The sequence below is a fragment of the Bombina bombina genome, chromosome 7, assembly GCF_027579735.1.
Source record: "Bombina bombina isolate aBomBom1 chromosome 7, aBomBom1.pri, whole genome shotgun sequence".
NCBI lineage: Eukaryota > Metazoa > Chordata > Amphibia > Anura > Bombinatoridae > Bombina > Bombina bombina.
Window position 1 is genome coordinate 452,880,753 of NC_069505.1, and position 12,372 is coordinate 452,893,124.

General features: G+C 43.1%; 1 protein-coding gene across 2 annotated transcripts in view; it reads left to right on the forward strand.

The window, feature by feature from the left end:
* Positions 1–12,116, forward strand: part of LOC128666691 (gastrula zinc finger protein XlCGF57.1) — a 207,797-nt gene extending 195,681 nt beyond the window's left edge. For both annotated transcript variants that reach the window (XM_053721426.1, XM_053721427.1), the window contains exons 11-12: positions 1,002–1,109; positions 10,871–12,116. In XM_053721426.1, the coding sequence (XP_053577401.1) occupies positions 1,002–1,109; positions 10,871–11,646 (884 nt within the window). In that variant the 3' untranslated portion in view covers positions 11,647–12,116. The remainder of the gene's footprint in view (positions 1–1,001; positions 1,110–10,870) is intronic.
* Positions 12,117–12,372: the final 256 nt, after the last annotated feature.

Here is a 12,372-nt window from a genome sequence, read left to right on the forward strand (position 1 = left end):
TACAATATGGCAGCTTACATAGGAAATTTGGCACTGGCTCAACACTGTATTTCAAAACAATCCCTTTGAAAAGTTTGGGGTAAGAGGAACAGATAAAATAAACAGCAGTGATTATTTTATTTTTATTTATAAGAAAAAGTAGATTTCAGCAATTTTCATTAGGTGTTTAATGTCCCTTTAAGGCAACCAAGGATTTTATAAAATCTTCTTCCTTGTTTGCCCTGTACGCTGGTAAGCGCAAGGGTCAGAAGGCAACCGCGACTACTCTTTCTTTTTTGCTGAGTGACATTTGTTTGGCTTACGTGGAAGCTGGTCAACAGCCTCATGAGAGTATTACGGCTCATTCTACCTGTGCTGTGTCCTCTTCTTGGGCTTTTAAAAACAAAGCTTATATGGAACAAATCTGTAAGGCGGCTACCTGGTCCTCTTTGCATACCTTTTCAAAATTTTATAAGTTTGAGGTTTTTGCCTCAGCTGAGGCTTCCTTTGGGAGAAAAGTGCTTCAAGCGGTGGTGCCTTCAGTTTAGGTCTGTCTGCCTTATTTTCCCTCCCAGCCCATTCTGTGTCCTCTCTAGTTTGGTTATTGGATTCCCAACAGTAATTAATGAATCGTGGACTCTCCATGCCATTGGAAATAAAACTAAATTTATGCTTACCTGATAAATTATTTTCTTTCCTTGCAGGGGGAGTCCACGAACCCTCTCTATTATGTTTAATTCAGCATTTTTTCCTTATCTTCTGGCACCTCTATACCCCTAGGTTTCTCTTACTTTTCCTTATTTTCTCGGCTGAATGACTAGGGGAAGTGGGAGGGATACTTTTAGCTTTGGCTCGGGTGTCTTTGCCTACTCCTGGGGGCCAGATGTTGTATTCCCAACAGTAATGGATGAATTTGTGGACTCTCCCTGCCAGGAAAGAAAATAATTTATCAGGTGAGCATACATTTTGTTTTAAAAAAATGTATAACCATGTAAATAGTAATTTATTTATTCTTATTTCAGGTGAAAACGATGCTAAGATTTCCTGTAACACTGAACAAACAGAGGATCAGTGGCAAAGAAATATGCCAGAAGCTGCAGTGCAGGAAATATGTGACAATATAAGTACAGGTTAGTGTAAGTGTGTGATGTGTCTGAGGAATACAGGGTACAGGTGAGTGTATGTGTGTGATGTGTATGAGGGATACAGGGTACAGGTGAGTGTATGTGTTTAATGTATCTGAGGGATACAGGGTACAGGTGAGTGTATATGTGTGATGTGTATGAGGGATACAGGGTACAGGTGTGTATGTGTCTAAGGGATACAGAGTACAGGTGAGTGTATATGTGTGATGTATCTGAGGGATACAGGGTACAGGTGAGTGTATGTGTGTGATGTATCTGAGGGATACAGGGTACAGGTGAGTGTATGTGTGTGATGTGTCTGAGGGATACAGGGTACAGGTGAGTGTATGTGTGTGATGTGTCTGAGGGATACAGAGTACAGGTGAGTGTATGTGTGTGATGTGTATGAGGGATACAGGGTACAGGTGTGTGTATGTGTGTGATGTGTCTGAGGGATACAGGGTACAGGTGAGTGTATGTGTGTGATGTGCCTGAGAGATACAGGGTGCAGGTGAGTGTATGTGTGTGATGTGTCTGAGGGATACAGGGTACAGGTGAGTGTATGTGTGTGATGTGTCTGAGGGATACAGGGTACAGTGTGAGTGTATGTGTGTGATGTGTCTGAGGGATACAGGGTACAGGTGAGTGTATGTGTGTGATGTGCCTGAGAGATACAGGGTGCAGGTGAGTGTATGTGTGTAATGTGTCTGAGGGATACAGGGTACAGGTGAGTGTATGTGTGTGATGTGTCTGACGGATGAGGGGTACAGGTGAATTTATGTGTGTGTGATGTGTCTGAGGGATACAGGGTACAGATGAGTGTATGTGTTTGATGTATCTGAGGGATACAGGGTACAGGTGAGTGTATGTGTGTGATGTGTATGAGGGATACAGGGTACAGGTGAGTGTATGTGTGTGATGTGTCTGAGGGATACAGGGTACAGGTGTGTATATGTGTGTGATGTGTCTGAGGGATACAGAGTACAGGTGAGTGTATGTGTGTGATGTGTCTGAGGGATGCAGGGTACAGGTGTGTATATGTGTGTGATGTGTCTGAGGGATACAGGGTACAGGTGAGTGTATGTGTGTGATGTGCCTGAGGGATACAGGGTACAGGTGAGTGTATGTGTGTGATGTGTCTGAAGGATATAGGGTACAGGTGAGTGTATGTGTGTGATGTGTCTGAAGGATATAGGGTACAGGTGAGTGTATGTGTGTGATGTGTCTGAGGGATACAGGGTACAGGTGAGTGTATATGTGTGATGTGTCTGAGGGATACAGGGTACAGGTGAGTGTATGTGTGTGATGTGTCTGAGGGGTACAGATGAGTGTATGTGTGTGATGTGCCTGAGGGATGTAGGGTACAGGTGAGTGTAAGTGTGTGATGTGCCTGAGGGATACAGGGTACAGGTGAGTGTATGTGTGTGATGTGCCTGAGGGATACAGGGTACAGGTGAGTGTACGTGTGTGATGTGTCTGAGGGATACAGGGTACAGGTGAGTGTATATGTGTGTGATGTGTCTGAGGGATACATGGTACAGGTGACTGTATGTGTGTGATGTGTCTGAGGGATACAGGGTACAGGTGAGTGTATATGTGTGTGATGTGTCTGAGGGATACATGGTACAGGTGAGTGTATGTGTGTGATGTGTCTGAGGGATACAGGGTACAGGTGAGTGTATGTGTGTGAAGTGTCTGAGGGATACAGGGTACAGGTGAGTGTATGTGTGTGATGTGTCTGAGGGATACAGGGTACAGGTGAGTGTATGTGTGTGATGTGTCTGAGGGATACAGGGTACAGATGAGTGTATGTGTGTGATGTGTCTGAGGGATACATGGTACAGGTGAGTGTATGTGTGTGAAGTGTCTGAGGGATACAGGGTTCAGGTGAGTGTATGTGTGTGATGTGTCTGAGGGATACATGGTACAGGTGAGTGTATGTGTGTGAAGTGTCTGAGGGATACAGGGTACAGGTGAGTGTATGTGTGTGATGTGTCTGAGGGATACAGGGTACAGATGAGTGTATGTGTGTGATGTGTCTGAGGGATACAGGGTACAGATGAGTGTACGTGTTTAATGTATCTGAGGGATACAGGGTACAGGTGAGTGTATATGTGTGATGTGTATGAGGGATACAGGGTACAGGTGTGTGTATGTGTGTGATGTGTCTGAGGGATACAGGGTATAGGTGAGTGTATGTGTGTGATGTGTCTGAGGGATGAGGGGTACAGGTGAATTTATGTTTGTGATGTGTCTGAGTGATACAGGGTACAGATGAGTGTACGTGTTTGATGTATCTGAGGGATACAGGGTACAGGCGAGTGTATGTGTGTGATGTGTCTGAAGGATATAGGGTACAGGTGAGTGTATGTGTGTGATGTGTCTGAAGGATATAGGGTACAGGTGAGTGTATGTGTGTGATGTGTCTGAGGGATACAGGGTACAGATGAGTGTATATGTGTGTGATGTGTCTGAGGGATACAGGGTACAGGTGAGTGTATGTGTGTGATGTGTCTGAGGGATACAGGGTACAGGTGAGTGTATGTGTGTGATGTGTCTGAGGATACAGGGTACAGGTGAGTGTAAGTGTGTGATGTGCCTGAGGGATACAGGGTACAGGTGAGTGTATGTGTGTGATATGCCTGAGGGATACAGGGTACAGGTGAGTGTATGTGTGTGATGTGTCTGAGGGATACAGGGTACAGATTAGTGTATATGTGTGTGATGTGTCTGAGGGATACAGGGTACAGATGAGTGTATATGTCTGTGATGTGTCTGAGGGATACAGGGTACAGGTGAGTGTATATGTGTGTGATGTGTCTGAGGGATACAGGGTACAGATGAGTGTATATGTGTGTGATGTGTCTGAGGGATACAGGGTACAGGTGAGTGTATGTGTGTGATGTGTCTGAGGGATACAGGGTACAGGTGAGTGTATGTGTGTGAAGTGTCTGAGGGATACATGGTACATGTGAGTGTATGTGTGTGATGTGTCTGAGGGATACAGGGTACAAGTGAGTGTATGTGTGTGATGTGTCTGAGGGATACAGGGTACAAGTGAGTGTAAGTGTGACATGTCTGAGGGATGTGTGCGTGTGTGGGACGTCTAATGGAAGCAGGGCACATGTAATTGTACGTGTGTGTGTATCTGAGGGATGTGTACGTGTGTCATTTGTCTGGTGGATGCAGGGCACATATAAGTGTACGTGCATAAAACGTCTGTGGTACACAGGGCACAGGTAAGTGTATGTGTGTGATATGTCTGAGGGATGTGTGCGTGTGTGACGTCTAATGGAAGCAGGGTACATGTAAGTGTACGTGTATCTGAGGGATGTGTACGTGTGTCTTTTGGGGGATGCAGGGCACAGATAAGTGTACGTGCATAACACGTCTGTGGTACACAGGGCACAGGTGAGTGTATGTGTGTGTGTGTGACATGTCTGAGGGAAGCAGGGCACATGCAAGTGTAAGTGTGCCTATGATGTAAATGCTCTTACCCTTTCAAATGTAACTGTGGTGATTTGATGTTATTTCGACAGTTCATACGATTTTGGGGTTGTTGTTTTTTTGTTTGGTTTGTTACCAATATTGGGGTCAGTTTAAGGCGTTCTAGCTAAACAATTCTTATCTATGTGGTATAACAGAATTGCCTAAGTAATACAGTTAATGATCCCAGAAGATGTTGTTGATACCTGTTAAAGTGAGATTATTTTCTCTTGTAAGATGTATTGAGTCCACGGATTCATCCTTTACTTGTGGGATATTCTCCTTCCCAACAGGAAGTGGCAAAGAGAGCACACAGCAGAGCTGTCCATATAGCTCCCCCTCTAGCTCCACCCCCCAGTCATTCTCTTTGCCGGCTCTAAGCAATCGGAAGGGTAAAGTGAATGTGGTGTTAGAAATGTAGTTTTTATTTTCTACAAGCAAAAGTTTGTTATTTTAAATGGTGCCGGTGTGTACTATTTACTCTCTAGCAGAAAGGAGATGAAGATTTCTGCAGGGAGGAAGATGATTTTAGCATGTTGTAACTAAAATCCACTGCTGTTCCCACAAAGGACTGAGGAGTACAAGAAAACTTCAGTTGGGGGGAATGGTTTGCAGGTTAGGCTGCAAAAAGGTATGTTCAGTCATTTATTTCTAGACAAGACTGTGATAATGCTAGAAAGGACTGATAATATCCCCATGAGGGAAGGGTAAGCTGTATTCAGAAACTAAGTATGGAATTTTAAGCTTACATAACAGGGCTAGTTTATGCTGGTTGACACTATTTTCATGGCAAACGATTTTTATTGAAAATTTCGTTTGTTTGAGACACTTTGAGGGTTACTTTGGGTTTCTTTCAGGGGTTGTTACCCACATGGCTATTATTCAAACACTTGGGAGTGTTTCTTTAGGCTTCAAAAGCACCGTAGTGAGGTGGGAGGGGCCTAATTTTGCGCCTCAGATGCGCAGTTAATTTTGACTAGAAGTTCAGGCTGCTTCACATGGAGGGTCCCGCTGCAGTTTGAGGGCCTATAAGAAGTTTTTTTCCCCACAAATCTGGTTCCTAAGGGCAGGTAGGGCCACAGCAGAGCTGTGGCAGGGTGCTGACCGTTTTTTAACCGGTTTTTCGGCTTACTGTCGATCCGGTTTTGGCATTAAGGGGTTAATCGTTTTTATTGCTAGTGATGCAATCTTACTAATGCTTTAAGTACATACTGTAAACATTTCGAAAACTTTGCTGCATTTTTTCACTGTTTTGCAAAATTGTGTACCTTTTTTATCTCTTAAAGGCACAGTAACGTTTTTTTCAAAGTGTGTTTTTACTTGATTAAAGTGATTTCCAAGCCTGTTTGTTTTAATACTAGTCTGTTAAACATGTCTGACACCAAGGAAAATCCTTGTTCAATGTGTTTAGAAGCCATGGTGGAACCCCCCCTCAGAATGTGTCCCACTTGTACTGATATGTCTATACACTTTAAAGAACATATTGTTGCACTTAAAAATGTGGCCCAAGATGATTCTCAGACAGAAGGTAACGAGGTTAGCCCGTCAACCTCTCCCCAAGTGTCACAACCAGTTACGCCCGCTCAAGCGACGCCTAGCACCTCTAGTGCGTCTAACTCTTTTACCTTGCAGGACTTGGCGGCAGTTATGAATAATACTCTCTCAGTGTTTTTATCTAAACTGCCCGTGTTACCTGCAAAGCGTGATAGCTCTGTTTTAAGAACAGATTCTGAGCATTCTGACGCTTTAGTAGCCGTATCAGATATACCCTCACAACGCTCTGAAGTGGGGGCGAGGGATGTGCTGTCTAAGGGAGAAATTTCCGATTCAGGAAAGGTTTCTCCTCAGACAGATTCAGATACGTTGGCTTTTAAATTTAAACTAGAACACCTCCGCTTATTGCTCAGGGAGGTATTAGTTACTCTGGATGACTGCGACCCTATGGTGGTTCCAGAGAAATTGTGTAAAATGGACAAGTATCTAGAAGTTCCTGTTTACACTGATGTGTTCCCGGTCCCTAAGAGGATTGCGGATATTGTTACTAGGGAGTGGGATAGACCAGGTATTCCCTTTGTTCCCCCTCCTGTTTTTAAGAAAATGTTCCCCATATCTGTCCCCATGCGGGACTCGTGGCAGACGGTCCCTAAGGTGGAGGGGGCTGTTTCTTCACTTGCTAAACGCACAACCATACCAATTGAAGACAGTTGTGCTTTTAAAGACCCTATGGATAAAAAATTAGAGGGTTTACTTAAAAAAATTTTTGTTCAACAAGGTTTTCTTCTCCAGCCTATTGCGTGCATTGTTCCTGTAACTACTGCAGCTGCTTTCTGGTTCAAGGCGCTGGAAGATGCGCTCCAGACGGAGACCTCATATGAGGACATTATGGGCAGAATTAAGGCTCTTAAGCTGGCTAATTCTTTTATCACAGATGCCGCTTTCCAACTAGCTAAGTTAGCGGCAAAGAATTCAGGTTTCGCCATTTTAGCGCGCAGGGCGCTATGGCTAAAGTCCTGGTCGGCCGATGTGTCGTCAAAATCCAAACTCTTGAACATCCCTTTCAAAGGAAAGACCCTCTTCGGGCCTGAATTGAAAGAGATTATTTCAGAAATCACTGGGGGAAAAGGCCATGCTCTCCCTCAGGACAAGTCCTTTAAGATAAAGAACAAACAAAATAATTTTCGTTCCTTTCGGAATTTCAGGAGCGGTCTCGCTTCATCCTCCCCTGCTACAAAGCAAGAGGGTAACGCTTTGCAACCCAGGTCAGCCTGGAAACCTTACCAGGGCTGGAACAAGGGTAAACAGGCCAAGAAGCCTGCAGCTGCCTCCAAGATAGCATGATGGGGTAGCCCCAGATCCGGGACCGGATCTAGTAGGGGGCAGAGTCTCTCTCTTTGCTCAGGCCTGGGCAAGAGACGTACACGATCCCTGGGCCTTAGAGATTGTATCCCAGGGATATCTTCTAGAATTCAAGGACTTCCCTCCAAGGGGAAGGTTCCACATTTCTCGTCTGTCTACAGACCAGACAAAGAAAGAGGCGTTCTTATGCTGTGTAGAAGACCTACACACAATGGGTGTGATCCACCCAGTTCCAATTGCTGAACAAGGGCTGGGTTTTTACTCAAACCTGTTTGTGGTTCCCAAGAAAGAAGGAACTTTCAGACCAATCCTGGATCTCAAAATTCTAAACAAATTCCTCAGAGTCCCATCTTTCAAGATGGAGACCATTCGGACAATCTTGCCAATGATCCAGGAGGGTCAATATATGACTACCGTGGATCTAAAGGATGCGTATCTGCACATTCCTATCCACAAAGATCATCACCAGTTTCTCAGGTTCGCCTTTCTGGACAAGCATTACCAATTTGTGGCTCTTCCTTTCAGGTTGGCCACTGCTCCCAGAATTTTCACAAAGGTGCTAGGGTCCCTACTGGCGGTTCTAAGACCGCGGGGCATAGCAGTGGCGCCTTATCTAGACGACATCTTAATTCAAGCGTCGACTTTCCAAAGAGCCAAGTCTCACACAGAAATTGTATTGGCCTTTCTGAGGTCTCACGGGTGGAAGGTGAACATCAAAAAGAGTTCTCTGTCCCCCCTCACAAGAGTTTCCTTCCTAGGAACTCTAATAGACTCGGTAGAAATGAAAATATTTCTGACGGAGGTCAGAAAGTTAAAACTCTTAACCACTTGCCGAGCCCTTCATTCCATTCCTCGGCCATCTGTAGCTCAGTGCATGGAGACAATCGGGCTAATGGTAGCGGCAATGGACATAGTCCCTTTTGCACGGATACACCTCAGACCACTGCAACTATGCATGCTCAAACAGTGGAATGGGGATTATGCAGATTTGTCTCCTCAAATACAGCTGGACCAGGGGACCAGAGATTCTCTTCTATGGTGGTGGTCTCAGGATCACCTGTCTCAGGGAATGTGTTTTCCGCAGACCAGAGTGGGTCATTGTAACGACCGACGCCAGTCTGTTGGGCTGAGGTGCAGTCTGGGACTCCCTGAAAGCTCAGGGCTTATGGTCTCGGGAAGAAGCTCTTCTCCCGATAAACATTCTGGAACTGAGGCCGATATTCAACGCGCTCCAGGCATGGCCTCAGCTAGCTGCGGACAAATTCATCAGGTTTCAGTCGGACAACATCACGACTGTAGCTTACGTCAATCATCAAGGGGGAACAAGGAGTTCCCTAGCAATGATGGAAGTAACAAAAATAATCAGGTGGGCGGAGGATCACTCTTGCCATCTCTCAGCAATTCACATCCCAGGAGTAGAAAACTGGGAGGCGGATTTTCTAAGTCGTCAGACTTTTCACCCAGGGGAGTGGGAACTCCACCCGGAGGTATTTGCCCAGCTGACTCAGCTATGGGGCACTCCAGAATTGGATCTGATGGCGTCCCGTCAGAACACCAAGCTTCCTCTTTACGGGTCCAGATCCCGGGATCCCCAGGCGGTGCTGATAGATGCTCTAGCAGCGCCTTGGTCCTTCAATCTGGCCTATGTTTTTCCACCGTTTCCTCTCCTCCCTCGTCTGGTTGCCAGAATCAAGCAGGAGAGGGCTTCGGTGATTCTAATAGTGCCTGCGTGGCCACGCAGGACCTGGTATGCAGACCTAGTGGACATGTCATCTGTTCCACCATGGACACTACCAATGAGGCAGGACCTTCTAATACAAGGTCCTTTCAAACATCCAAATCTAATTTCTCTGCGTCTCACTGCTTGGAGATTGAACGCCTAATTCTATCAAAGCGTGGTTTCTCTGAGTCAGTTATTGATACCCTGATTCAGGCTAGAAAGCCTGTCACCAGGAAAATCTACCATAAGATTTAGCGAAAATATCTTTTTTGGTGCGAATCCAAGGGTTACTCATGGAGTAAGATTAGGATTCCCAGGATATTGTCCTTTCTCCAAGAAGGATTGGAGAAAGGATTATCAGCTAGTTCCTTAAAAGGACAGATATCTGCTTTGTCTATTCTTTTACACAAACGTCTGGCAGAGGTACCAGACGTTCAAGTGTTTAGTCAGGCTTTAGTCAGAATCAAGCCTGTTTATAGACCTGTGGCTCCGCCATGGAGTCTGAATTTAGTTCTTTCAGTTCTGCAAGGGGTTCCGTTTGAACCTTTACATTCCATAGATATTAAGCTTTTATCTTGGAAAGTTTTGTTTTTGGTAGCTATCTCTTCTGCTCGAAGAGTTTCAGAGTTATCTGCTTTACAGTGTGATTCACCTTACCTGGTTTTCCATACAGATAAGGTAGTTTTGCGTACCAAACCCGGTTTTCTTCCTAAGGTTGTGTCTAATAAGAATATTAACCAGGAAATTGTTGTTCCTTCTCTGTGTCCTAATCCTTCTTTGAAGAAGGAACGTCTGTTACACAATCTTGATGTGGTTCGTGCTTTAAAGTTCTATTTACAAGCAACTAAGGATTTCAGACAAACAAATTCATTGTTTATCTATTCTGGTAAAAGGAGAGGTCAGAAGGCGACTGCTACCTCTCTTTCCTTTTGGCTGAAAAGCATCATCCGTTTGGCCTATGAGACTGCTGGCCAGCAGCCTCCCGAATCAATTACTGTTCATTCTACCAGAGCAGTGGCTTCCACATGGGCTTTTAAAAATGAGGCTTCTGTTGAACAGATTTGTAAGGCAGCGACTTGGTCTTCGCTGCATACTTTTTCCAAATTTTACAAATTCGATACTTTTGCTTCTTCGGAGGCTATTTTTGGGAGAAAGGTTTTACAAACAGTGGTGCCTTCCGTTTAAGGTACCTGTCTTGTTCCCTCCCTTCATCCGTGTCCTAAAGCTTTGGTATTGGTATCCCACAAGTAAAGGATGAATCCGTGGACTCGATACATCTTACAAGAAAAAACAGAATTTATGCTTACCTGATAAATTACTTTCTCTTGTGATGTATCGAGTCCACGGCCTGCCCTGGCTATTAAGTCAGGTAGTTTTTTTTGTTTAAACTACAGTCACCACTGCACCCTATGGTTTCTCCTTTTTCTTCCTAACCTTCGGTCGAATGACTGGGGGGTGGAGCTAGAGGGGGAGCTATATGGACAGCTCTGCTGTGTGCTCTCTTTGCCACTTCCTGTTGGGAAGGAGAATATCCCACAAGTAAAGGATGAATCCGTGGACTCGATACATCACAAGAGAAAGTAATTTATCAGGTAAGCATAAATTCTGTTTTTTTTGTAATAGATTTTATATATTTCTTGATATACTACACCATCTGTTGTTCATTAATAAATAACATTATTCCTATTGTATTTCTTTTCCACAGGTGAATTTACAAACTCCAATAGTCATAGTCCGAGTGCAGATGCTTCTTTAAATCTTCTTGTAAGAACGTATGAAGGAAATTTATGTTTTGAACCTGTGAACTGTTTTGCCTGGACATCACTTATTAGTGATCAGACAAATCATACGGAAGATAAAAACTTTTCATGTTCTGATTGTGCGGCAAGTTTTACTCTGAAATCGTCTCTTGTTAACCACCAGAAAATTCATGCAGAGAAAACCTTTTCATGTTCTGATTGTAGGGCATTTTTTACTCTGAAATCGTCTCTTGTTAACCATCAGAAAATTCATACAGGAGAGAAAGAATTTTCATGTTCTGAATGTGGGACGTGTTTTACTCTGAAATCCTCTCTTATGAACCATCAGAAAATTCATACAGAGAAAACATTTACCTGTTCTGATTGTGGGACGTGTTTTACTCTGAAATCATCTCTTATTAACCATAAAAAAATTCATACAGGAGAAAAGCAATTTTCCTGTTCAATATGTGGGAAATGTTTTAACCGTAAAGACAATCTTGTCACTCATCAGAAAATACATTCAGGGGAGAAAGAATTTTCATGTTACCACTGTGGGAAATGTTTTTTTAAGAAATCCGTTCTTATTAGACATAAGAAAATTCATTCTGGGGAGAAAGAATTTTCATGTTCTCATTGTGGGAAATCTTTTACTCAGAAATCAACTCTGATTAGGCATCAGAAAATTCATGTTAAAGGAAATAAGGGAAATGAGAACTTAACCTCACCTCACCTGTCCTAAATAAAAAATGTACATTTATTTGAGTCAAGGTTCATAAGATGGAGCCCCTATGTGCAGATGTTGTATAAATATTAACCAAAGGCCCTTATTTATGTGTTGATAAACCCTTCGTTGAAATGTAGGTACTGTTCAGGGCATCATAGTCATGTGATCACTGATGTGACAGTGTTTCAATTTAAATTGACCAGGTGTACAGGGTAAGACCCAACATTAACATCAGATCTGCAAAAGGCCTCCAAAAGCTCTTGTCTGGATTAGGATAGTCCCCTGGCTGCAAAAATTGCATAGCGTTGAAATATAACAGAAAGTTGTTGTTTTTTCTATAGAAAAATGTGATATTCTAAATTTCTGCTTATTTTAGAAAGTTTACCTAATACAATTATAGATCCACAAATGTTTGGATTATAGAGTTGTGAAAAAAACATGATTGTTTACAACCTTGTTTATTTCAATAAAAAAAGAAAAAATCACACCGTTTAGTTGTATATTTCTCACATATCATGATATAGATAAAATAATTATATACAGGCATACCTCGTTTTTTTGCGCTTCGCTTTATTGTCCTTCTCAGATATAGCTTTTTTTTTTTTTTTTTACAAATTGAATTGCTCAAGTTTCCAACATAAATACACATATAAACACATAAATACACATATAAACACATAAATACACATATATACACATATAAACACATATAAACACATAAATACACATATAAACACATAA